The sequence below is a fragment of the Neopsephotus bourkii genome, unplaced genomic scaffold (assembly GCF_033783945.1).
Source record: "Neopsephotus bourkii isolate Nb327-2 ecotype Australia unplaced genomic scaffold, CSIRO-AGI_Nbou_v1 NB_196, whole genome shotgun sequence".
NCBI classification, from domain to species: domain Eukaryota; kingdom Metazoa; phylum Chordata; class Aves; order Psittaciformes; family Psittacidae; genus Neopsephotus; species Neopsephotus bourkii.
In genome coordinates, this window is record NW_026900709.1 from 15,122,813 (window position 1) to 15,145,695 (window position 22,883).

At 39.3% G+C, this 22,883-nt stretch overlaps 1 protein-coding gene across 3 annotated transcripts in view; it reads left to right on the plus strand.

Annotated features, from left to right (window-relative positions):
- Positions 1-11,945: 11,945 nt before the first annotated feature.
- GRB14 (growth factor receptor bound protein 14) overlaps positions 11,946-22,883 on the plus strand; it is a 64,708-nt gene continuing 53,770 nt past the window's right edge. The window contains exons 1-2 of one of the 3 annotated variants that reach the window (XM_061343872.1): positions 11,946-12,792; positions 14,454-14,586. In XM_061343872.1, coding sequence (XP_061199856.1) covers positions 12,288-12,792; positions 14,454-14,586 — 638 coding nt within the window. In that variant the 5' untranslated portion in view covers positions 11,946-12,287. The remainder of the gene's footprint in view (positions 12,793-14,453; positions 14,587-22,883) is intronic. The other 2 variants (XM_061343862.1, XM_061343883.1) reach the window with 2 other exon arrangements.

Consider the following 22,883-nt stretch of genomic DNA (forward strand, 5'->3'; position numbering starts at 1 on the left):
GAGGGAGCAGAGGAAGCCTGGAGGTAGCTGCCAGGGTCAGCCATGAGTCCAGATTACCAGACAAGTGCATAGTGAACAGGAACTGCAGCTCAAGTAGGGACAAAGCATTAGAACCTCCGATCAAAAGCAGCTCCCAAGGAAATGGACAGCCCTGACTACAGTATCCTTATTGAGCTGTCTGAAGATCTCCTCCCAAGGTCACCAGCTGCGATGCCTGGCCTTGAGCTGAGGGAGCAAAACCCACAAGACGAGGGAAGATGTGCTTTGATACATCAGGGCCTTGATACCGAAAGTATGCCCTGAGTTGAAGGAGCTACAGCAATTTAATACTCAAGATATGCTAGAGTTCACTCCTGGAAAAACATTTTACTAGCACACCAGACCTAGCAGGAAAAGAAAGAAGTTACTACACTGCTGTGGTTTACTCATTGCCCATTGATTCCCACCCACAAAACTGAATGCAGTAGGCAGTCTGGCTATACTTCATAGTCCCGCTCCCCTTTTCTAAAGTTATATTTGCACTATAGTCAATAACTGTGCTGAACACTACTGTAAAGCACCAGCTGAATAGAGATCATGTGCTTGTATGATGGGCGCTTCTGCCTACAAAAAAAGTAGCTGTCCAGAAGTCTAGAACAGTGAGAACGTATTGCCTTTAATTCAAATATTCTTTCTAGTCTGGCTTGCAATCCAACACAGTGTTTTATCCTGAACTATTTCTGCTGATTCATTATCAACTTACTCTGTATTGCAATGTTAAAGTGAAATGTTTCTTTAACTCTCTTTAAATGAGCTACCTTTGTGGCAGTAGTTTTAGATGGATCTTTTGATGCCTTTTTAATGGTACATTAAAACTTAATGAATGCTGAGTAACAGTAGAATCCCTATGAAAGCACATATGGCATCTACATTAATACTGAATGAATGCATAATGATCAGTAAAATTTCCTTGATTTCCACATGAATCAACAGTGATGAGCCACTTAGTGTTACACTCAATTACATCATGTTTAATTTATGTAGCATTGTTTGGACATTATGTTTAAAATGTCTTCAGTAAATCATTGAGACTCTAATTGAGCCTCCATTTCAGTGACAAATTGCACTGTAAACATTAAATTCATTTTTTTTTACACAACACTTAATTTATGTTGAAGCCTGCTTGCAAAGGGTCAACAATTTGATATATTCTCACTACTACTCCCTGAAAAATGAAATCTTAGTGTGAAAAGAAATTGTACTACCTATTAAATTATTTCTGTTCCTTTACAATCATAGAGTGGTTTGGGTTGGAAAGGACCTTAAGATCACCCAGTTCCAACCCCTGCCATGGGCAGGGACAGAAGTTTTACGGCTCGGCTCGGCTCGGCTCGGCTCAGGGTAGAACCGAGGCACCGAGGGGGTCTGGGCAGCCCGGCAGCGGGAGGGGCGGAGTCGCGGCGGGCCGGGGCTGCTGTCCCGGGATGCAGCTGGGACAGTGTTTCCCTTCCCATCCCTCCCGCCGGAGGCACTCGTGTTCCCCGCAGCCGCTCAGTATTGCAGTCTCCAATGGCAAGAGAAGCCCGTGCCCTGGCTACTGTGTACCAGCACCCAGCAGAGCCTGATGCTTCTCTTAGCAAGTCCCAGAACCGTCGCAGCAGCATTCCTGGGAGAGGATTTTGTATTTAATGGAATTCAGGCTTTGGATGATGGGGGGCTCTTTAATTTTGGAATTGCTGAACAAGGGAATTCTGTTCTGGCAAATCTGAGTTTCAGAGAATGCTCTCCTGCCATCTGGGGAGCATTCTGCAGTTTAGCCCTGTCCAGCCCATCCCAACTCATCCCAGCCCATTTAGCCCAGTGCAGCCAATTTTAGTTATGCAGCAGCCCAACACCTGAAACACATTCATTCTCTGAACTCTGGAAACAATGGCAATAACTCATTTGCTCTATATGACTGCTGCCAAGCAGTTCAGAAGACCTTTTCGGGTCACAGTACCTTGTCCACATCTACGCAGCAGACTCAGGAGAGTTCTCATGATGCCAACCTCACTGTGGTGTCAACCTCCCTCTCCTGTATTTGTGAGGGCCTTCTAGTACATCCATGATCCTCTTGCAGTGCACATATAGCACAGCAAGGTGGCCCAAGAGCTTTTGAAGAGTGACTGTGCCACCAGTCTGTCAGAGGTAACCAAAGAGGTGGTGAAGGAACCTACATCAAATGCCAGTGTTCTCCCATCCCATGCAGGACCGGGAAGCAAACACTTTATTCCTATAGAGTTGGTTGCCTAACAGCCTGTGCAAAGGAATATAATATTGCCTTACTTCCAAAGCATTACAAAGGTGTGAGGACCCACTATCTCACTTCATCTCCCCTGTTCTACCTTGTGACACACTGAAAAGGGGCTGCTGGTTGCACAGACCCTGGGGTAAAGGCGGCTCTGTAAAAGGAGGACTACTGTCTGTAGCTGTAGCCCTAACTGCTGCAGCAACAGAATCTGGAGTGAAATAAGACAGAGACTTATCAGAGGATGCTGTGCTAGACTCCATCTTTCCGTATTGGCTCCACATGAAGGCTAGAGATATGCACATATCTGATCACAGTGAAAAATAATACAAGTACATATGCTTTGTAAGGGAAAACTGGAAATAAAATACACATACTTCAAACCACCCTAGAAACATTATATTTCTGCTTGGCTTTTATTTTTTCATGTCAGGTACTTATAGCAGATAAGCTCCTGACACACTCTTTCAGTGGGTGGCAGCTACAGCTGTTTTTGGAGATGTTCTAAGGCAGGTCAGTAAAGATTCATTCATAGATTAAGGCTGGGGTTGACTGTTTTCCTCAATGAGCTCAGTTACCTGATGAGCCATATGAACTTGTCTGACTTTTGGCAGAGAGGATACCCTCTTCTGCTACTCTAGAAGGGATCTTGCATGCTATTCTCTCAAGTTGGCCTTTCTCATTGGGAGTTCAGGCCAGCAAGGTCTTATCAAGAGCTTTTTTGACTTTAATATTCCTCTGCAAATAGCTGCTCAAAATACAGTAAACTTGAGAGGTCTCAGCTTAGGGGAGATTTTACTTCTGAGAGGCTGTGTAGTCCAGCTGTCTCAAAAAGAACTGGCAGGGAAGAGAACTGGGTTTGGAGACAAAACCCTCTCAGCTATTTACAAACAAATTTGTCAATATATTTTTAACTTCTGCAAATATCCTGCATTAGCTTACGGCAGTAGGCACTCTATCCAGTTACTTTAGTTTATAGAGGATTTACCATCTGTGAGCATACAAAATTATCATTTTAATTTGACATTCTTTTTGATCTACTATGAGATGATCTGATAACTGGCAAGGCATCTAACAAACAGCTGACCAACAACTTTGTTAGAAGACCTATAGACAAAGAACTTTATAATGATAATGATCATAACAATAGCTGCTCTCATTTCTCTGGATTGCTGAAAAATGCAAATTCAGACCTTTAATAATTGCAGCTCAGGCTTTAATTTCTGACAGCAAAGTGAGACAGAAAAAACCCTTTCTATCCTAAGAAGCTGTAAAAGAGGCTATCAGCTTTTTTTTTGTTGTTTTAATTATAACTCGCTTCATTCTTGTTAGAAAAATTTAATAAACAAGTATAAGAGAGTAAGAGAGGAAAGATTCTTATGGAGAACCTTTTCATTTTGCTTTAAAAAGTCCTTTTTTGGTTTATGTCGATCATTTTAATGATTCTGTTCTCATGATTCTGGAATTCTATGCTGTATTAACTCAGCTTTAATGTGAATTGAATAAAATATTGACTAGCTTGCTGGCTATGATGATTAAATGCATGTACTGCTTAAACTGAAAGTGTTTGAAATATAAAAAAAAAAAGACTCTGAACTCCACTTCTGTTCAATGTATGCCTAATAGACTTCGGTGATGTAATTATTTCTAAATTGTTATGTAGCTATATATTTTTAGAGCCTGCCATGTAAGAATATTTCTTAAAATTGGATGTAATGAGCTTATAATAGTACTATAGTCTTTGGAATAACACCAATATAAGAAACAGTACAAGAAAATAATCAAATGTATGCCTTGAGCTACACGATGACTGTACAAACAGACTTCATGGCAAATTAGATTTCCTTGACTAGTGTTGTGGTTACAGTGATACAATTCATGTTTCATAACTCTGAAGAAATAATGAAGACATTGTAACTAGAAATGTGTCAGTTTGAATAAATTTATTATGAATTGCTTTGGTTCTAAAAGCTCCCAATATGTTTTAATAGAAGCCTATGTTCTTTCTTGAGAGTCAGCCAAACTGTAGAAAATGTAATGGGGTTTTAACATCTTAACAAATCACTTAATGGTAGATTTTCCCTTCTAAGAAACAAAAGGAGAAATGTTCTGAAGGGACTGTGCTAATAAAAGAGATTGGAATACACCTTTCTTTTAAAGCTGCTTTGAATGTAAAATGTTTGGAAGCCTCATATTTAGATGGTGTCCTTTTACTCCCCATGGAAACTCAAAACGTTGTTAAAACTGTACATTCACTTTTATCTAAATCCAAGCAGCAATGAAGAAAAAACTTAGCCCATGCAACAATTAACTCTCTTCACCCACTGCTGAACTGCAGTTACATTTGTATTGAATGTATACTCAACAGGCTACCTCCAGCTAGTGCACAGTAACTTCTCCAACTAAAACCATGCAGACTGGCAGAATGTAAATTGGAATTTAGTTAAGGCAGCATCTAACACTTGCATGAAGTACAATTTATCAGTTAGGAAGCTGGAAATATCACCTTCTACCATACATTCTGCCTTTGATATCATTTCTTGGTCAGAGGCTTGGTATTGGCTCTGAGGCTGTGGCTTGACAACATACTAAAATGGGCTTGAGGCCTTGAAGAGTTGCCACAGGAAGAAGAATCCTAAAACTCAATTTGTTAATTCAAATTTGTTACGGTTTTCAATGGGTTGAATTTTTACCAGTAGGCTTTTTCCAGATCAGATATTGCCTGTCCTCCCATGGCCTGCATTAAGTCAACACAGAAATGTAAAGCTGATACAAATTCTTCATCGTGTGCTGTGGCTAACTTGACAGAAACGTGACTGTGCGCTTATTCCTTCTGTGGAATGGGCATGTCATCTTGAGTGATTCAGTAGCACAGAAATCTGGTCATTAGAAAGAATACAAACTTTTGTGTCTAATGTGTTTTTATAAAAACCTGGATGTTAAGAAAGGGGCATGTATTAGTCTGGAAGTTCTTCTTGGACGATAGGATGAAAGTGCAAGTGGGTTAGAAATCTGAAAACTGCATTGCTGTTGTTTCATAAAATAAGCCCCCAAAATGTAAAAACTGTATTGTTTTCTCATACTTGAATTCTTAGACAAGTACAGTGAATTGAGCTAAATTTATGGAACTGAAAATGAACACGAAAGGTTGAATTTAAAAGGGTTGAGTGGCTATAACAATTTTCCTGATTTTAGATGTGATCTCAGTTTGTACTCCTGCTTCCCAAATGCTTCAGATACATCAGATGTTAAATGTCTTTGAAGTCAGGTGTAAATTATTTACGAACTTGCTCAGTAGCCAGCGTTTTTCTCATTTCCCCTCCCACCCCAAGGGAATGTTGTAAGATTTTTTGACTTTTAAGAAGAATTTACAGGGCCACTATGTGTAACACAGTTGTCTGGAATTATCTTGTATGTTATTATTAACATATTGTGTAATGTTTCCTTTATAAATACACAAAAGTGAACTAGAAGGTTGCTTACATTCCATGTTATGAAATTGTTCTATTTGTCGTGCTAAAATTAGACTATTAGGAAAAAAAAAAAACCCTTTTAAAATTTAGTAGAGTATCTACTAAACATCTCCAGAGCACAGCTTCAGTAAATGTGAAACCAAAGGAAAAGGTACATTTTTTTTCTGCAGCTCAAAGGAAAATCTTTTGGACCAGATTTAAAGCTGACTTATTGTCAGGAGTATTGAAGTATTAATGCATTTTACCTTTTTTATTTTTAGAAACAAAACCCCTTCATTATAGTTACAATGCAGGATGGCCTGATTGAGTACTAATTTTGGACTCAAAGTTTGCATTCCTTACTCAGCCACATATTTCATTAGATCTTGAGAAAATCACTTAGCAAATTAATTGCATTGTCTAATTTTCAACAATTTTGATGCTTAATTCAGAAGACAGTTCTCCCTAGGTTTCCCATTTAGTCAGAGGAAACAAAATATTGTTCTGGAATGGTTGTCAGCACTAAAATCCCCTATGTGTTTTCAGCAGACCTCTATACCTATATGTTAAATGGCCAGCCTAACTTGATATAGTGTCTAAAGTCAGGTACTCTGAATACCCACATAGGGTTAATTTTTAAACAAATTCAGGCACATAAAGATGCAAACATTTACTCATGCATATGAAGGGAATAAATACATTAAAATGTTAAGTGCACTGACGTTATGATAATTAGGTTCATAGTAAGTACTGAGATTGTCATTGTTAGAAAGTACAGACATTTGCATTAATAACCTTTTAATATAATAACTTCCAAGTAGTCAGCACAATGCTTTTACAATATGAACGGTACATTGATTTTTTCAAAGCTTTATCGAATATCTCATTCCCTGAGTATATATTTCTTAGAAAAAACTCTTGAGACAGGGCAAATGCCCCTTCTTAGTGTAAACCCTGTGGGATGAAATCATTCCAAAGAATACAAAATGTGCTAACAGGTGATGTATTTCAATGGTGGCAGGTAGGTAATCATAAAAAGGCACTACCTTAGGAATTCCAGCTGGCCAGATAAGTGCTTGTTGGTTTCAATTTCTGTCATTTGGGGGGAATGTAATGACTCCATCACTAAGGTTCAGCAGAGCTTTCCATTTCAAAGCCCATTTTCAAGGCATTCTAAATTGTACATACAGAGGTAGATTGATTTGGAAATTGTTTGCTCTGTCAGGACTATGTCATTCTAGTGATTTTGAGAAAGCTCCTCCTCCCCTCACATGTATGCAGATATGCATACAACCACATTTCAAATTTCTTATTATTCCCAGAATTAGAGAAAAACCTCCTTAGATGAAAGGTTCCAAAACCCAATTTCACAATGCAGTATGTCTGAAGTTACTAGACTTTTAATTTCATTTCCTAAAGTCATGGATAGTTGATTATGAACTGTACGTTGCAGCAGCAGAAAAGAGACAATATGAATGAAATTCAGACACCTAAATACAAGTGTTTGGTGCTATTTTTCTGGTGTTATGTTCAAGGATATCTGAAACATCCGCACTGGGCTGTCCTCTGTGACACAGAATGAACAGGAAACCCACTTCTTAGGTCATAGTAGAATAGGTATCTAAATTAGTATTAGATGCCCACATTTAGGCAAATAAATCTCTGCAAAATAAAATAAATCTCAATTTTTCAAAATAGAGAATTAATTTCATCTTTAAATTTCATGTATCAGCTTTGTACTCTGATAAGAAAAATGGAATGCTGCCTGTCTTGATTCTGACTAGGTATGTTGTTTCTTTTTGCCCAAAATAACTATATCTCCCTTCCTCTTTGCATATATCTGGAGACTCTTACTGTTCTTTGTCTGGTATTATTATCCTTTGCAACAGCTCAGAAAGAGCTGAGACTTGTGAGTGGTGTGGCTGTTTGTGAGAAGTCATTTTAGCTCTCCATTTCTTGTTGAGTTTTGTTTTGTTTTTATGCTTGTATTTTTTTCCCCACTCTACAAAATGGCTAGTGTTAAAGGCTCTTGAATCTGATTCCCCAGCAACTCACGTTACGGAAACTGAACTTCTACGTGCTGAATAAACACAATGAGTACCAGATAGCATAATCATCTGCACCGTTCCCTTCATAATAATTACCTGTTTGTGTGCAGTATTCTGAAGGTGTATAAGGTCATAAATTATGTTCTTTGTGTAAGGTGGAGTTCCAGAAAAAGTGCTGTAAAAAGTATCAGCAGTACTCTGCTGTTGTGAAACACCACCTGTTTAATTTACCTAAATATTTTATCACTTCTGTGATGTTCAAAGTTGGCCACTCTTCACAGTAGTAACTTCAGAGGAACTAATAAAACATTAATTATCACAAATATTTACAAGGTATTAATAAGAACAGAGAAATGTATTAAAAGAAAAATGTTTCTTCCATTACAATAAGATCATTACAAATGTTTGGCACTGCAAAATGAGTTCCCAGAGACTTGCCAATTCATTTTCATAAATGAAATTCATTAAAGCTGTATATTATGCAGTTCATTCATCTGTATCTACCAAGCGGATTACATCTAGTCCAGTAGATTTAGACCCATTAGATGAAGACTAACCACTGCAATCCATACATATGTAATATTCACCCTGGACTATTACAGTTCTCTCTAGGAAGGAGCTTTGTGCCTTATAGAAGTTCAAGGTTGGCCAGTGCAGATCGCATCACCTGATGCAGAGTTTATTACAGATGCTGCTGAACGACTGATTTCATTCAGTCCTTAGTGCAAGGAAGCAGAAGCCAGTATGTCACACTGTCTGACCTGCATCTCACAAGCCCTTCATGCCATTAGCTCAGCCCTACACTGAACCTAATTATTTGGTTTTAGCTATAGTGACCTTTCAGAAATCATAAGCTCTTGATTTGATTGGATTGATTTTAAGGTATCATTCTTATTCTAAAGCCCTGCACAGGATTTCTCTTCTTGTGTTACAGTTCAAGGCAAAACTCCAGCAGGGAGATATTCTGGGCAGAGGACAAAGCTGACACAGGGAATCGCAGAACTTGCTATTGAAATAGCAAACACTTTTGTCAAAGCTAGCAATAAAATCCATTCCTCTACTCAATTTTCTTACCAAAGTATGCTAAAGTTTTCATGCTTTTTGTCAGGTAAAAATTCCCAAGCCCAAACCAAACAACACGAGAAAACAGTGCAAATATGCTTCTTGATACTAAGTGCATAAAAGGAAAATTAAGTTGGGGGAAACACCAGAGTATTACTGTGCTGTGGTGTGGGTAAGTACACGCGGAGGGAGTTTCAGATTAGGTTGAAAAGCAGCTTCTGGAAATGACTGAGACTGGTGTTACTGATTTAATCCTTTGGAACCTTTTCTCATCTTCAACAAAAGACACAGATTTTAACAGTCATTTAAACTGTGAGCTATAAAAATAGGCAAGAATCCTCACAAAACATTCAACCATAGATAATTTTCAAAGAGTTATGCACTATTGCAAATAAGCTAGCTAGTGATGCCTTTACTTATGTTTATTAGAGAAATTTGTCCCCCCTCACCCCCAAGGTACTGTCCAAGAAATTGGTCAGGTTTTGAATTTAAAAATGGGCATTTGAAGTGCTCAAGAAGCAAGGATGCACAGCTCATTGCAACAGGACCATATATATGTATTCAACATGTTCTATATACATTAAGATAATAATTAAGACATGAATTACCGGATAAATAAGTTTGGGGGTTTATTTTTTTTCCCTTAAGGTTATTCTTTTTTATCATTACATTTGATGCAATTTATTTTGGGCTGCTGGTAGAGAATGTATTGGGAGACAAGACTTTGGCTTGGTTATAGCCTTGCACTGGAAAAAAAAGCTACTTCTGTAGCTTCAGTCTAGTACTTCAGTAGAGACAACTTTTCCCTGCTACTGCAGTAGTGACAGAAGATGGTGTAAAGGTATGATATTAGTTCTCTTAGTGAAACCATCATTGAGCAATTACAGTGAAGCTTTTTATGCAGCCATTATACACATAAAACCGTAATGAAGACATCTTGATAAAAGCAAGGGGAGATGTGTGGAAGGGTGAAATAAAAAAACCAAACCAAACAACCGCCCCCCCTACAGTTTTCATAGATAATCACAGGGAGTTTGAATTTTTTAAACCTTCATTTTGTCAGTAATAACTGTGAAAGTTTACTCTAATTAAAAGCATAATTTTGCCACATTAATCAAGTGCCACGGTTCTAAATAGCGCATGGGCTTTTGAGACCTGGAGCGCTTGATTTCCTGGAAGTGGGGTGCATACTGAATACCTTGAATCCATTGGGGTTTTCCACAATATATATTTTTAATTTTACCTCATAAGCACCTGGACATGATTAGGTCTAACAAACATTATTAAATAGAAAACAAAACTACTCGGTCAACAACTGAAGAATGCTCAGAAAATCAGTTTCAGGGAAATGTTAAGCCTTAGAACAAGGAACATTGTGCTGCAGAAGCATAGCAAGTATCAAAAACCAGACTAGGCAGCTTAGATGTACTTAAGACAAAAGGGAAGCCAAATGACACAGCTCAACAAATACTTTGGTGTCAGTGCTTAGAAGAAAGCTGCTAGCCTTTTAGTATCAACACTATTAATTGTCCAGAGATTACAGGTTTTGTACTTGTTCAAAGGAAGAGTTAAAAAGGGTTACACCTGAATTGAGTCTAGGTCAAGCGCTCTCAGGTATCTAGCCATGCTCTTGCAATTTTTTTATCCTTGCAGTTGTTTGCAAAGACAGTAAGTCAAGAGAATCTTTAGTTTTGCATTCTCAACTATGCAACATTTCCAATGCTACACTGGAGCAGCCGGTGTAGGTCTTTCCCTGCCTCAGTTTCCCAATGACTGTAATTTTCTCATACAATGGTATTCCCACATAAAGTACTGAAAGCAACAAGCATCAGGACAGATGATAAGAAAAAAAAAAGTGTTTTTAAGACAATGTTTTTTAAATTACTACATTCATGTGAAATTATAATAGCATTATATTTCTTATTGATCTTTCTTACAAGTGGCATTTTTCCTGTCATGACCCATTAGAATCCTAGCAAAGTTATTTTGAAACATAGAAGTATTTATTTCCTAGTATGCTTTCTAATTGTGTTTTTTATTTGCCTGCCATTTTAGAACACTTAAATGACTAAACCAGAGACAGGAAAACATACCATGTGTGTCAGGTTGCAGGTATGTAACAAGTTGCACTGACTGGGTGAAAAGTCAAAGCATATTTTCTTTTCATGGCTGAACTTTTATAATGCTGATTAATATCAGCATACAATTGTCACTTGAAGGTTTTTATCTCTTCCTGACCTCAGTTTTCTACCTGGAGCATCCAGACCAACTCTCCTTCCTTCCATTCTTTTGAAGACAGTGAGGTTTAACATGCCACATTTATGACGGTGAATCAATTGGTCAAAAACTAGTGGTCTGATCTGTGCAGTTGTGTAAAATCATAGCTGTTCACAAACAGTGATCAAATCCAGTCAATCATCTGACAGTGTAATATCCCAGATGTTTGCCAGTCTCTGTATGTAAGAGTTGTTAATCAACTTGAGCTTGCACTGCGGCTGCCAGTGTAACAGAGAATGAGCTGTTCAGAGAAGGAATCCTTCATTTCATTGAAAATAAGCGTCCTGCAAAATCATCTGTGACTCAGCCAAAATGAAAACTGTGAGTATTGTTTCTGAATCAGAAAAATATTTTTTCAGAATTGAAATTTTGGTGTGTGTGTCACTATTTCTTTGGTGGCTTCAGGAAAACATCAAAGCACACGTCCCACGTATTTTCAACACTGACTTCACAGCTATTGGCCCTGAGCACGCCAAGTACAATCAGAAGGCATCTACCTTCCGCTGTTTTTGCCAGAGGCTGGACTTTAACTATTTGACTTTCTAACAGACTGGCTGATTTGCACACTTTTACCCACTCTGGTGCTATCAAACTGTTCTTCATACAGTGAGGGGGTCATTTTATTTGTCAGTGGCAAGAATGCTGATAAGGGCGGCCGTGGAATTGCCACGTAGCATTCTGTGTACATAAAGGACAGGAGATGGCTTCTTCAGCGGTGCAGGCTGCTGTGAAGGAGCCCAAGGCACAATGATAAACCACTTTCCTCTCTCATTAGAGCTGCTGCTGAACGCGATCCCTCGGCCCGGCTGGGAACCCAGCCTCCCCCCGAGAGCTGCTTGTTTGGCACAAACGTGCGGGTCTGTCCTCCTGCCTTGTTCTTTCCTTATTTCTCTAAGGCATAACCATAAATCCCCGACCTCACAGAGGGATGGGGTTGCTTCGTTAATGATTTATCAGGCTCTTAAACAAGCGCCAGGCCCCTCAGGCAGTGCGCGTCCTGGCCCCGATGCGCGCCCGTGTGCCAGGGTCGGCCCAGTCGGGGAGAAGGTTACCGGCCAGGCCCGAGCCAACTCCTGAGGAGTCAAGGGGCAGCGCTCCCCGACCTCGGCTGCCCTGGCGCTCTGTCAGGCCCGGCTCGACGCTCCGGACGGGTCGGATGACACCGCGGCCTCGAGTCCCGGGATGAGGGAGGGGGAGCCGCGCACCTGCCGGGGCCCGCCCCGCTGTGCCGCCAGGGAGCGGAGCGCAGGGTACCTCCCGCCCCGGCGCGGTGGCGGCAGCAGAAAGGGCACAGCTCGGCCCCCGCCCGCCACAGCGTGGAGCCGGCGGCCGCCCACCCCCGCTGCCGCCCGCGCACGTGTGCCGGGGAAGGCGTTCGGTGCCGTTCTCCGCCCGGGCGGCGCTTCCCCTCTCTCCCCGCCACCTCCCCCCTTCGCAGCAGGAGCGGAGAGCAGCCTCCGCCCGACACGCCCGGCAGCGCCGGGGCCGCTCGCCGACGTGCCTCCCGCGCGGGCGGCCGCCCAGCCAGGACGTCGCCTCCGCCGATGGCCGCCCCGCTGCCCGGTGTGCCGCGCGCCTCAGGGACGGTGGCGGAACCGGAGGGCGGCGGCCCCCACGGAGCAGTGGGCTCCCCCTGCCCGCTCCCCCGATCCCCCGGGGGGGACCCGCCGCCCTCGCCCCCCGACAGGTAAGGCCGGACCCCGGGCGGGCACCGCCGGCCCTGCCTGCTCCCTTGAGGGCCCGCCTGCCGCCGTCTAGAGGCTGACCGGCGTCCTGCGGTCGGGAGCGGGGCCGGCGGGGCCTGAGAGTGCGAGTGCCCCGCGGCTTGGTAGCGGCGGTGTGGGGAGGGGGCCAAGCGCAGGAGCGGGGCGGCCTGGCCCGGGACCGGCCCGCGCCTCCCTGGAACTCCAAAGTTGTCTCCCGGCCCTGAAGACTCTTCCCTGCGCTGCAGATGAGTGGCGTCCGCACTCCCACTCCCCCCCCCCCCCTCCCATCTTCTTTTTAGAGGTTTGCCAGTTTTAGGTGAAAAGAGACGATGTTGGCGAGCCTGCCTTGTCACACCGAACCGAGCCTCTACTTTCTCTTTGCAGTGTCTTGTCTTACAATGTTCGTGAGATAAAAGGCTTCACCGTTAGCGATGCCGCTGTAATTGCTGTCAGCGAAGTGCACCGTTTGCTACCTCTGAGACTGTTCTTAAAGGCACTGGTCTCTATTCTTAGTAAGGGAAACTGTGAGCTAGGCTTTTCATGAAGTGTCTGATCAGTTTTGGTAGACTGAAGTTTGCAGAATCTTAAAATACTGCATATGGGATTTTTCACTCCTTAATGCTAGATAGCACTTCAAGTGAATATTCAGTGAGGATTTCCAGAAAGTAAAGTGTCTTCATTCTGCATCGTTACCTTACTCTCATGGTTTTTCCCACATTGTACCAATTAGTATGTGAAATCTGGAATAATAACAGTAAGGTAATATAGCTAAATACTTGTAGTCATCAACTCACACATATAGAAAATATGTAGGCAGACTGGGTGCTGCTGTCCAAATGAAAGCAAGTAGACAAAGTGCTGTTGAGTATTTTCTGTGAGAAAACCATGCACTGTAATGTACACAGCCTCTAAACAGCCATGTTATTAAGGTGATACTTTAAATCAGTGCATAACTGAGCTCTTCAGCAAGTACAGGAGTGAGTATCTTCACTACTCTTGCAAACGCTGGTTGGTGATGCTTCAGACACAATCAGATTTAAGGAGTCAGTAACTGCTGAGATATTTATTTTGTGGTGGAGCTATGGAGAAACAAATACAGAAGTAATTGAAAACAGAAAGGAGTGTATTGCTTTGCAGTATTTTGCCTTGTCAGTCACTTTGATTCCTGGTGAAGAAAAAAGTTTTCATCCATTTAAAATACAGTTGTGGTGTACTCAAGAAGTATTACTGAGAAGTTACATGCATCCAGTGTTGTAATATGTGTACATAGGGAATAGCATGAACACAGGGACAACAAAATATTTACTAATGTCCTTAGGAGCCAATATAAATATAACTGTGCTCCTGCTCTGCAAAGACTTAAACATATTCAAACAACTTTATATTCAGAGCTGTATACTTGGATTGCTTTCAAGTAGTGTTAAGCACTGTATGTTAATAGATTCAGCCTACTGATTAAAAAAAAATAACTGCATAAAGAAGCTAATTGCTGCAACCAGGAAGTATTGTGGTATTGATGCCTTAGTATTTCATGCATTGTGGTTGGATACTGCAATTTTAACAGCAGTTGCTACAAATTGATATATTTGTATCAAATTGTAACAATTTGTTATGTTTGGTATTATGTATTTTGCTGAAATAGGAGAAAACAGAAAGATGACAATATTTTGGAGATCTCATCAATTCCAAACCCTTTTCCTGAGCTCTGCTGCTCTCCATTTGCATCAGTTTTGTCAGCCAGCCTGTTGTCCAAGGAAACTTCAAGAAAAAAGCAGGTAAGATTTCTAAATTATTATTTGACAAATTATAGATTGGTTTCATGAAAGCTTGAGGAAAAAGCTCAGTTACCTATTAAGTTATTTTTCTAATAAGGGTGCTCCATATTTCTGTAGTTTGGTGAAATTTTCTCTGTAGGTCACTGGTGATTGTAGAAAATGAGGGTTTGGAACCTGTGACTCTAGATGTGACTGTTCTTTCACAGAGCCTACATGTGACTGTGAAAATTTTTTGGGTAAAGCGGAAGCAGGGGCAGGCAGGCAGTACTTTATGTCCTTAAATGAGAAGTAAATGTCTTTTCTTCCCTTCCTCCCAACCTCCAATTACTGTCATCAGTGCTGTAGCATAGAGAAATTTAACAGCCATTGAGCAGCTTCTTTTGTCTGAAGGTCTAATTTTGGTGGGATAATTGAATAAAACCAAAATTGATGGGGAAGGAGCAAATGCTGTGTACATGGCATATATTTTATATGCATGTGTGTTTATTTGTCTACAGCTGATGTTGCTGTATTTCCATAAATACATTAAAGTGTAAACCAAGGGAAGTTCTGAGTGGGCAGACAGACCTGGCAGTGCTTTGTCTTAGTTCTATTCACACACAATTTAAATGTTATCCTGAGCAGGGGTAGAGATTAAAGAGGAAATTTCCAATTAATGGAAATTACTGGTGTTGAAGATCTTTCACTCTAAAAGCTTGGAAAGAGTTCTGACAAGGAACAACTGTAGCATTAAGGGTACCACATCCTTCACATCCTCGGTGGTCTGCAAGACCCTGTCTTAACAGTTTTAGGGGTGATATTAGAGGTGTATGAACTTACACTGCTGCTAGTTATTCAGTTTTTAGATTTGCATGAAGAAATTGTCTGGAAGTTGAAGTTTCTTGTAGTTGCATTAACTTTTCTGAAGCTGACCAGTCATGGCTGTTTCCCTGTGCCTGCCAGAGAACTTTATTGACAAAGTCCTGGCTGGCACCTTAAAGAGGAACCTTATCCCTGCTTCTCCAGTGAAAAACATGTATGTGACTTGGAAACTGTACTGATTCTGTCTTGCCATATTTTGTATGTTCTCTAGAAATAGCTGTAGTGTCCTTCTAAAGTACTTTTAATGCTTTTAGTTCTTTCTTACAATAGTAATATTAATCTGAAGAATTTCTGGTTGGTTTGTATCTAAACGTTGCTGAGGCAGTGGCTAAAATTGTGATAGTTTTGTGCTTGGGCAAAGTAGAAGCTTTGACTGTAGAGGCAGGAAAAACTGTACTGGTAACATCTTTCTGAACATAAGGACTAGAAGCCACATTAAAGAATTAGTTTAGATTACACATGTTGCTGGCCTAAGTTGCACTTACTGTAGTAACTTTCGTGCTTGCAGCTGGTTAGTAGATTTCCCAAGCAAGGTTTAATACACTAAGGTCAACTACCTGCTTTTATGGCCTGTCATGGTTAACATTACTGACTGGCTTGATCAGTTAAGCCAGCCAAGTGTTAGCTTCAGTCTTTCAGAAGCTGGAGTTCATAGCTTTGCTGATTTCACATCTGTTTCTTCATAAATGTTCTTGTCGTACATTTTGTGACAATTTCTGCTCATAGTCCTGCCATTTCTGTTGTTTTTCCATTTAAGAATGTAGTGTTCTCTCTAGTAAAAGTAGGATCAAGAGCAGCTCGTTTACTGACACAAGTGAGCTAAAATGATAATGGTGCTAAAATAAAAAGAAGGGCCTGATACATTTTCCAGTTACCAGAAGAAATGAAAGGAGGCTTCCTTTTATTTTAAGGAGGCATTTTAAGAGGACCATGATTTCTGTCAAAAAGCCTTTCACCAAGGTATCTGCTTATGGCCACTACAGGATAAATAATACTGGGCTAAGCAGACCTTTTGTCACACTCAGCATGACTGTTCTTAAGTTCTTCATTTAAAGTTATTGAAGGCTGAGGCCAAATGGCAACTGTTTGAGTTAAACTTTTATCTTTGATTCAGGTTGAAGTCTTCTAATATATTCATAAAATTAAGTTTGAAAAGGAGAGAGGTGTGCAAAGAGAAGTGAACTGGCTGTGGCTTTGACTTACCAAAGTTGTGGAGGTTGGGCTTGGAAATATATTTCCACCCCATGTATTTTATTTTGCCAACTTTGTAACAGCTCTGTCTGCAAATACATAATCCATATACAAAAATTTCATTGTATGCAGCCCCCAAGGTCATGAATATTACTGTTACAGTTTGACAGTATCTGAACTCCTAAGAGAAACCAGCTACATTTAAGCACTTTTTAAAACTCTCAATATTGTTGGCAGCTGCCAGATTTTTTTCTGTTGCTTCTCTGATGATCTACATGTTTTTCAGTGACTCTTCTTTTAGACTGCTTTCTTTCTTAGTTTTTTTTTTCCTGCTGTGTCTTTAGTTTCAGGCATAATAGAGAAAAATTACAGAGTGAATTTCTACTTATGTCTAATAGGTAACTATTATCAAAATAGGCTTTTCTAAAAGAAAAAAAAGAAGTTATGCCTCTTCTGTCTTGTTTTTCTCTCCAGAAAAGATTTTCTACTTCCCAGGAAAAAAAAAGGTGTCACAAATATCTATTCTCTTATTCTTAACACCTATGACATCTGAAATCTTTTCTCTCTGAATAGATAATTAGCATTATTTTGAATTCTTGATTTTTCTAAGATGGAGTTTTTCTGTATTCTGATGATCTTTTATCATAAGCCTCTCAAAACATTGAACACACTGCTTGAACAGCATGTTTGTTTGCGGGGTCATCTTACTGGAAATAAGTTTATAAAAGGAAATTGGTAAAAGCCATGTAGGAGACTAGTGAGTTGCCTCTGTGCTTGGGAAGGGGGATATCTGTGTGTCTGAACATTATTTGGTCTGCCTCATCAACACAGCTGTCCATCTTCTTTACCTTCCTGCAGTTTTGAAAGAATTTTGTGTTATATCCCCACAGACTCATAATCATGACACGGTGAGAGTAATTAGAACAAACCTTGAGAGGTGACCTTGACTGTTTTGTTCTCTTTTAATTTAAAAAACAGATGAGGAATGGTGGAGATCAAAATAAGGAGTAAAAGTACAGAGTCAATATAGTGACAAAATATATTATCCTAGAGAAAGGTTTAGAAGCTGGGAGAATAGAAAGAACAGGCTCACACTGAGCTGCTGAGAACTGCAGGCTTCTGCGTCAGATGAGCTGTTCTCAGTGGAGCATTTCCTGGAGTTGACCCTATGGAACTGGTGTTATGATATCACACCCATGTTTGGGAAGGTGGAACTTTGAGATGTTTCACAAGTTGGAGTGGGATTATGTATTTAATGTCCTCATCCTCAAGGGAATGATGTAGAGATGAAACCTGAAACTGAATTTAGGGATGGCAAGATTACTTTGTGGATTGTGTAATCCATTCAAGTTTGGTATCCGTGGAAGAAATCTAGGAGGGACTTGGGTGCTTTGGGCATGAATTATGTTATATTTGTATATGTTCAGGTAAACTGCATTTTGTGCTTCAGGGTGCAAGACTTTTATTTAAAAAGACCAAAATCCCAGCTTTTTGCTGATGTTCGGCACATCATGATCAACTAGATGCATGCTAGGAAATGTTGGCTGTGGAGGAATTGGTCGTTTGCTGTTACTAGGTGGAGTTTGTGAACTCATGTGGAATATCTAGTTGTGTCTCAGAGTCTGTGTTCTCCCAGAAGTGACAAGATGCATAAAATATAAAACACTTTGTACTTTTGTCTCTAATTATGATCAAAATAGATATTGGTAGGGAAAAAATATTAACTGTAAGTAAACCTGTTCTTTAGTATGCTTTTGGTTTTCTTTGGTCAAATGAACTAAAAAGAGGTTACTATAGTTTTATGAAGGCTTAGTTTTGAAGTCTTTCTGAAATCAAAACCTGAATCATTGGCACCGGAGTGATAGTTTTTGCCCTGATCAAGGATAAGCCAGAAAGTGTTTCATCACAAAAGTAGTTCAAGGTAATTAGTGCCTTGTGTCTTTAAATTAAATTAGAAGTGCAAAAATAAAACTCAAGTAAATCTCAAGGTGAAGAACACTCAAATCTTAGGAATTTTATCTTGCCTCTTTTATCTTTTTTGATGTTCTAAACAAGTAGATATTTTTATCATTTAGTATCCAAATATACTCCCACAATGTTCTTTCCAGGAAATCTATTGTATAAAGAGATCTGAAATACATATTTGACTGTAGTGGAATGTCACTTCACTTTTTTGCATTAACAAAGATTTTCATCTAAAGCTCTTTGGCAAAGAAGAACTGAAAACAACTTTATGACAAAGAACAGATGTTTCTTTAAATGTGTGCTATTCTAAGTGTATGAATAATATTTAGCACTGACTGTTGCAGTTGGAGTGCCATTTATTTTCTTATACAGCTGTAGTTCATGGTCTTCTAGTGTACCCACTTGAAACCTCATTCTTACACATTTTTCATATAATTTTATTAGCAGGCATAAATGGTTAAGTATCTGGTACTTAGATGTTTTTATGACAGGGTGTTGTTTTGTGTTTTTTTTTCTGAAATACCAGTTTTCTCTTGACTTTTAATGCAAAAAGATTTTTTATTTAAATGTAATCATTCACAAATTTTTAAGCAATTTCCACTAGCTGAAACATATTTTCTAACCAAAGATGCATTAATTAAATTTACTCTGTAATTCCAGTCTGTCAGTTTCTCAACAGATGCTTCCAGGTTGGACAGCATTGCACATATCCTCTTTTATCAGTCCTTAGTATTTCTTCCTTCCAGTTTCTAAGCATATATACGTTTCTTCCATGTCTTTCCCTAAATTACACCAAAAAAACCCCCTTAGAGTTTGAAAGGAGGAAGGGAAAGGAAAAGGTCTTTCCAACCAGTTTACAGATGAACAGAAAAATATATCCTGTACAGAACCAGTTTAACGAACTCAAGGTTTTTACATGAAATCTCTAATATAAAGACTTGATTCAGTTGGACTCCTTTTCGTGGTGTCTCACCTGGTGGTCTTCTGCTCCAGTTTCTGTCCCCTGTTCTTTTTTTAAATGGCTGTACCTACCCTCCCAGGAAAGATTTATTGCTATTACAGCAGATTAAAAATAGTTAGACCCCTATTAAAAGTTGCTGTTTGAAAGCATGTAATTTTGTGCTTTGTCCAGTTGCCTTAACACTGTGACAGAAAGTCACAGGCCTATATAGGTAAAAATCTGGAGGCAGTCGAACAGTTTTTCAGTTTAGCGATAAGGAATATAACCTTGTTTATTCTGAAGTGGCCTAGCACAAGCTATCTGATACATCAGTCTGGGGAAATTTCAGATTAATCACCTGTTTGTGACTTTTTCTTTCTATATTTTACTTTATCTTCTTTACATTGGTTCATTCATTAGTGTATCTTTCTTACAGAGGCAAGAAATTGCTTTCTGTCAAACTTCATATCAACCCTCCATGTTATTACGCATTAATCTTGTTACTTTGTTACTGTCCTAAAACAACTCGAGCAAAGACTCTAAACATTCTAATTTAACAAAAATAGCATGTATTTTTTTTTTCCCCTTTCAAATGAGCACAAAACCAATTTTACTTGAACTTTTCTGGTTACTACGATATTGCCTCTGCAAGCTTGTTGTTTAATTCACATCAGGAAAATGTTAGGCTTAAATTTTTACCAAAGCTGCAAAAGATTAAAAAAACCCATCAGTACTGTCAAAGATTCTGGTAGACATTTTGCCAATATTTTAAAAATTGGGATGATTTTAATCATGCTTTTGATTTTGATTGGTTTTGGTTTCAGCAGCCTGAAAATCAAACCTGAAGTTTCTTATCTTTTTTGTTAGGACTGTTTTATCAAAACAAGAAACTGCCTCTTCTGTGCCATTTGGAAGTTATATTTTGAGCAAGAAACCTCTGGTACATTGCAGTAGATCTAATTCTTTGTGTAGAAAATGTCTGTAAATTTGAAAACTTTGATTCTCCCCAAAAACAATTCTTTAACATTAGTCTCTTGAATTCTGAGTTGACTACCTAGTATTTTGGTCCTGTGGCACCTCTCTAGTGTTTTGTAACTATCAGGTGGCTAGAGCAGAAAATGGTAAAATCAGTCTCAATTTCTTTGAATATAAAGAGGATTTACAGTTAAAGCCAGCTGAAACTGCAGGGAACTTCTGCTCCAATGTTGCTGAGTCACTTTTGATAATTCACTTATATTGAGCTGGGCTTTAAAAGATTAAATTCTGATGAATGGAGCTTGAATCCTTATGATCAGTTAAGAAGAGAATTAGGTGTGATAGATACTAGCATTGGTTTTATTTATAGTTTTTCCCAGAAATGGGTGCATTTCTTTAGGATTAGACTGGATAACTGAGAATTTAAGGTCATTTGTAGCAGCTCCATATCTGCCATAGACAGATGCATGATTAAATAAATATTTTATTGCCAGATCTTTTTTCAGGTAGCTTCTCGTTGGTGGCATTGTCAGTAAGTGATACTGTGGTTAAGTGTGGGATGCAAGACATCAGTATTGTAACAGCAGAACACTATTGTCATCTTTTTTTACTGACCACTGTCTGAACTGTCTTTTGACCAAAATAGGTAAACTTTCCCATCTGACTTCCAGGGACACGTCTAGGTTAATCAGAATAGTGTTGAGCAACATTCATAATTTGTATCATTTATTTGAGATTGATGTTATCACTGATACAGCTTCCACTTGGGGACTTCTAAACTTTTCTAGCAGCTGATTATTTTTGTGACTGGATATATCTCTAGCAAGTGGTGAAATCCTGCAACGGTAAGTGGGAGATCACTGGCCATGTTCTTGTTTGTCTTCAGCATGTTTAAAGCTCTTACTTCTGAGGGAATTCACACGTCTCTGTATGACTGCCTTTAATTTGAGAATGAAGATAAAGAGAAACCTTCAAGATGGCGTACTTAAGCATGTCTCACATGTTAGAGTCCTTATGGGAGTCACCTCAAATGGGAAGATAAAAAAGAAAAAAAGGCTAATCAGGCCAAAGAAATTTTTTCAACAAGGGCAGTTGTGGGAGGGAAAAGAAATTAGACCTCTGCTCTAGTAAGAGTGTGAACTTTCTTTTCTCCTGTTTCAGTCACAGAACATTCATTTGCAGCCAATCAGCTCATATTTTAGCCCAATAGTGTACTTGATATTTAGTACTGAAGTATTGGTTATCTTAGAGGTGTGCCTGTGCTTCTAATTAGGATACAGATGGATTGTTCCTGCCTATTTCTGGTATGCATGTATATACTGCTAACCAATGTATCTATCTATTTGCTTCTTAACTGGATATTATGTGCACAATAAAACAAGATACAGTAGATTGCTTTTTGAGCAGAATTGGATTTTTCAATGACTTAGGCATTCTTAGGCTATAAATACCCTTTTTATTTTAGTTATGTTATGATAACTCCTGTTACTGATTACATTAAGATTTGGAGTTTATGAACAGCTGCAGGCACTTGATAATGGCACAGAAATGGTATCAACTGTTGAGAAACAGGCTGAATGTTTGCAAGAATTTGCTGCTATGTAGTGAGGGGAAAGCCCTCAATATGAGGGTTTTCTTAAAACTTGATAAAACTTTGTTATCAGTGTGCTTTCCAATCAGGCTTGAACCTACTGATGGTGAAAATGGGCATCTGAAAAGCTTTGCGAGGAGTGTGCATAACAAGGCTTTAAGATCCCACAGGTTTGTGAGGAGAATTGAAAGGAAAAGAATCGAAACCTGCATCATGCTCTTTGGTACTGCAAAATGTAGACCTGTGTTAAAGACTAGTGCTCAGCTTTTTGCCATTGTTCCTGCAATGTGAACCCTTCCATTATCATTGGAACGGAGATGATTAATCTGGTGAGACAGAAGAGTTTGTCCAGGCTCCTGTGATTTTCATTATTAGGCTTTTCTCTAACATCAGCCCCTCTGGTTAGTGTGTTGTAGCATTAGGAATAATCTCTTCCATTTTGGTAAACAGGCAGCATCTGCCTAGTTTCTGTCTAGTACAATAATTATTTATTAGGGCTAAAAGAAAATTGTCCTTATCATGATTTTCATACTTTAACTTAGTTCACATATCTGTAATTTTGACTGGTTGCCTTCATATTTATATCTGATTATTCTCATGAGATTATATTTTAAAGTTATTTTCTTTTTTTTTCCTCAAAGTGTAGGGTATTTGTGCATCTGACTTGTTCGGGAGGTAACAGCTCTCAAATTTCAGATTGTCCTGCAAAGCTGTTTTGCTTCTGATGTAGTCATGTAGATGATAGGCTCTAGTCCATGATTACTGACTTTAATA